This window comes from Triticum aestivum, chromosome 3B, assembly GCF_018294505.1.
Source record: "Triticum aestivum cultivar Chinese Spring chromosome 3B, IWGSC CS RefSeq v2.1, whole genome shotgun sequence".
NCBI classification, from domain to species: Eukaryota; Viridiplantae; Streptophyta; class Magnoliopsida; order Poales; family Poaceae; genus Triticum; species Triticum aestivum.
In genome coordinates, this window is record NC_057801.1 from 438168723 (window position 1) to 438172402 (window position 3680).

The following is a 3680-nucleotide window of genomic DNA, read 5'->3' on the forward strand; positions in this document are numbered from 1 at the left end:
GATGGACTCAACAACATGGAGACAGTCCAACTCCACATCCACCGGCAGCTGGGACCATTGCATAGCAAACCACATGCCCTCCAAGCAAGCTAAGCGTTTGAACGTCATCAGGTTGTGTAATTGTAACGCCGTGTAAGTTTTTTTAACGGAAAAAACTTCTGATCTATTTATCAAACATCATGACAAAGCAAAGAACAAGAGAAGTAGTAGAAACTACACCCATGTTCCTCGTAGACCACCTAACAAGGAGTACAAGCAATGAGCAGAAGGTGTGTCAGCGTCGTCGCCTCTCCCTCACCCGAGTCGGACAAATCTTATTGTAGTAGACAGTCAAAAAATCGTCATGCAAAGGCCCCAAAGACCAGCGGAACCGTAGCCGATAAAGAGAAACGTAGGTCAAAAGGATTCAAGCTGTAGACACACGAGTGCGGACGAACAAAGACATGATCCAAGTAGATCCACCAAAAACAAACATCGAACAAATCCGGCGAAGACACACCTCGACATGGTCACCGGTGATACTAGGTGCACGGCCAGGACGGGCCGGCGGAAAGAACTTATTTGATCTTCATCGAGCTATCGCCACCTCATCTTCGACACAAACCCTGAACAAATTCAGAAAAACACCTAAAAACCAAGTGGTAGCCCTTTCACCAGTAGGAGCCGGAATCTATCATGCCTTCATGGCACCAAAGCCATAAAAGACGAGGCAGATCAGTGGCGGTACCGACTGGAGGCGGAGAATCCCTAGTGGGGTGGAAGTCTTTTGTGGGGAGCGTAGAGGAGACACCGTGTAAATTGTAAGCACGTAAATCGTTGGTTAGGAACTTGCAATTGCAAAGTTACAGGTGCAGTACAACCGCAACTATGATAAAATGCTGCCCTCAGAAGAAGAAGAAGAAACTACGTACTATATATAGAATGCGTCTGCCTAATCGATCTGAAGGAACAAAATTCGAGTGCTCGGGCTAACCGTGTCCACTGGATCACACGGACACTCCGTATTGAGGTGAAGCTGAACTAAACCAAATAGTACTAGTAACAAACCTGTGTATGTTTGCTAGTCTGACATGATTTGAAGCAACATGTCGTTCCAGGCATCGACCGGCCCGGGCAGACACCAGTGGATGCAGTCGTTGGAGAGTACCCGCTTCTCTTCCGGCCAGTGCCCGTATCTGCTCGGGTGTCCGTCCGGCCGCAGCAGCATGGCGCCCGTCGTGTCCATGAGCACCATGTCCACTCCCGCAACCGCGGCCGCTTTCTCCGCCTCCCTGAACTCCTCCACCTGCCCCGTGTAGAAGTCGAGGTCCAGGTCACCCATCGTCGTCTCGTTGCTCCGGTACGGCTGCGTCCGGCGGCAGTCCCCGCCCTTGTCCCACGACCCTCCCTCGAAGTGAGACATCGGCGACAGCGTCCGCACGATGACTTTCGCCTTCACGCTGCCGTGATTGTTGATGGCCCGAAGCGCTGTCCGGAACGCCATCCGGTGGGAGTAGCGCAGCGTGAGGTTGCTGGTGATGTTGAGCGCGACGAAGCTGCCGCCGACGAGCTGCCCCCTCTCGTAGAACATGGACTGGCGCGTGAACCAGTTGGCCCCCGAGAGGATCACGTAGTCGAACCCGGCCACGCCGGACAACCACCTGCCGTCGGGCTCGTCGAGGTAGAGCTTGAACACACCGGAGTTGTTGTCCGGCTCCTCCGTCCTCACCAGGAAAGGCGACCAGATGATTTTTAGGGTGAAGTTGTAGCGCTCGTAGTGCATTATCTTGATGGGGTCCGTCCTCTCCGTCACCTCCGTCGGCGACGCCACCTGCCACCCAGCGCGCGCCGCCGTGGACATTAGTTAGTACCCGAGCCACACATGCAAAAATGGATTCTACTTTCTACGTAACGTACCTTGGACAAGAGGCAGAGTAGGGACTGCATGTGGTTCCTGGCGAGTGAGTCCCCTACGAACGCGAGCGTCTTGTTCCCAACGAGCCGGAAGAACTTGTCGGCGTCAAACCGCGGGAGGTCGCACCGGCTCGGCTGCCACCGCCACCTCAGGAACTCCAAGTCCGGCCGGCCGTACTTCATGCAGTTCTGGTGCTCCTGGATGTAGGAGCACGTTTCGTTGGTGTACTGCGGCGGCGTGTCCGCGTCCGGGACCCACTCGCCCTGGTAGATGTCGCACTTGGGGATCCGCCAGAAGTAGGACCCGTAGTAGGGGAGGTCGGAGTAGCTCAGGTACGGCACGCTGGTGAAGTAGGACAAAATGATGAGCGCCGAGAGGAACACGGTGGCGGGGACGAAGAGAAGCTTGATGAGCAGAACCATGGCGAGCTGTGCGCGGTAGTCTGATGAGTGTGCACTTGGTGATAATTCAGAGTACTTAAAGTGTCCCCACACTTGTTTCGAGGAGTTCATAAATGTCAGTACCATAAATGGAGGTACCACTATTAGAATCATCGTGTATCGACAATATTATATTGCATCTTACTTTATCTGTTAGAATTTAGAATAATCGTGTATAGACAATATTATATTGCATCTTACTTTATGCGTTTGAATTTATTAGAGCAACTCCAACCCAGCGACCTATTTTATCCGTTTGGGTCATTCGAATATAAATTTGGCCTAACGGGGCGACCCGCCTGCTATCCGCCCGACCAAAACTTGGTCCAAATATGAGCCACAAATGGGTATGAAATGGATAAAAACGGACGCTCCCGTCGCTCGCTACCGTCCACTCATGTCCGCCTTGGTCCCATGTACCAGTGACTGCGCAGGGCCGCGCTCGCATCTCTCGCCTCTCTCGTACAACTCTCTCTCTCTCTCTCCCCCTTCCCCCTGTCGCTGCCGCTACGCCGACTGATTCCGATGAGTCCGCTACGCTTTGCTGCCGTGCTACGCGCCTACAACTCCCCCTCGACGAGCCCTACCTCTCCACCAAGGCGATTTGCCTCTCGCCACCTCTCCTTGTGTTGCCTGCGCTTTCTAATGTGCCTCCTCGACATCTCCTGCATGCCTTCCCTGCTCTGCACTGCCACCTGGTGCTCGTGCATCTCGGCTCGTGGTCGATGGCCATGGTGATGCGGCGGTTGTCGGACATGGCCTCCCGTGTACAGGTGGTCATGGGCTTGGCTGGTGGCTTCAACTGCATCAATCTTACTGGATCTCGTGTTCTGCGGCGGCGGCTGGAGCTCGACACCTGCGTGTCCTATGTCGGCACGCCCGCGGAGGGGGCTGGCGGCGCGAGGGGGAGCGGAGCAGCCTGGCGGCGATGGGGAGCGAAGAGGCACAGCGGCGCGTGGGAGAGCGGAGGGGCGGCGCGCGGAGGGGCACGGTGGCGCCGGCGGCGTTGAGGCGGAGGAGACGGGGCGCGTGCAGAGAAGGTGCTTGTGTGGTGTTGCTTTGTTCGCGCCTGTCCGCTCTTGTGTCCCGCGTTGGGTGCATCTTCCGTCCGCGTGTGTCTGTGGCATGTCCACTATGCCGACGGGCGACCCAAACGGACAAAAAACGGACGAAATCCGTGTCCGTTTGGGTCACTGTGTTGGAGTTGCTCTTAGTCCTTCCAATTTTGACACTAAGTTTGATTGACTCGTATGTAGGTACTTCCTCCGTTTTTATTTATTCCGCCTATTAGCTTTGTAAAGTTTGACTAAGTTTGTAGAAAACAAAATGAACATTCACAGTAACAA

The 3680-nt window shown here is 54.6% G+C and overlaps 1 protein-coding gene across 1 annotated transcript; it reads right to left on the bottom strand.

Moving 5' to 3' along the window:
• Positions 1–821: 821 nt before the first annotated feature.
• LOC123065485 (protein trichome birefringence-like 21) lies at positions 822–2319 on the bottom strand. The gene is made up of 2 exons (XM_044488752.1): positions 1897–2319; positions 822–1810 (listed from the first exon to the last, which is right to left on the bottom strand). The coding sequence occupies exons 1-2, from the start codon at positions 2314–2316 to the stop codon at positions 1061–1063; spliced, it is 1170 nt and encodes a 389-aa protein (XP_044344687.1). The 5' UTR covers positions 2317–2319; the 3' UTR covers positions 822–1060.
• Between the last annotated feature and the right edge of the window lie 1361 nt (positions 2320–3680).

Excerpts from the sequence above, each read along its gene's own strand:
- LOC123065485 (XM_044488752.1), bottom strand. The coding sequence starts at position 2,316 with ATGGTTCTGCTCATCAAGCTTCTCTTCGTCCCCGCCACCGTGTTCCTC. Across the intron at positions 1,811-1,896 it reads TACTCTGCCTCTTGTCCAAG|GTGGCGTCGCCGACGGAGGT; the intron begins GTACGTTACGTA and ends GCTGGGTGGCAG.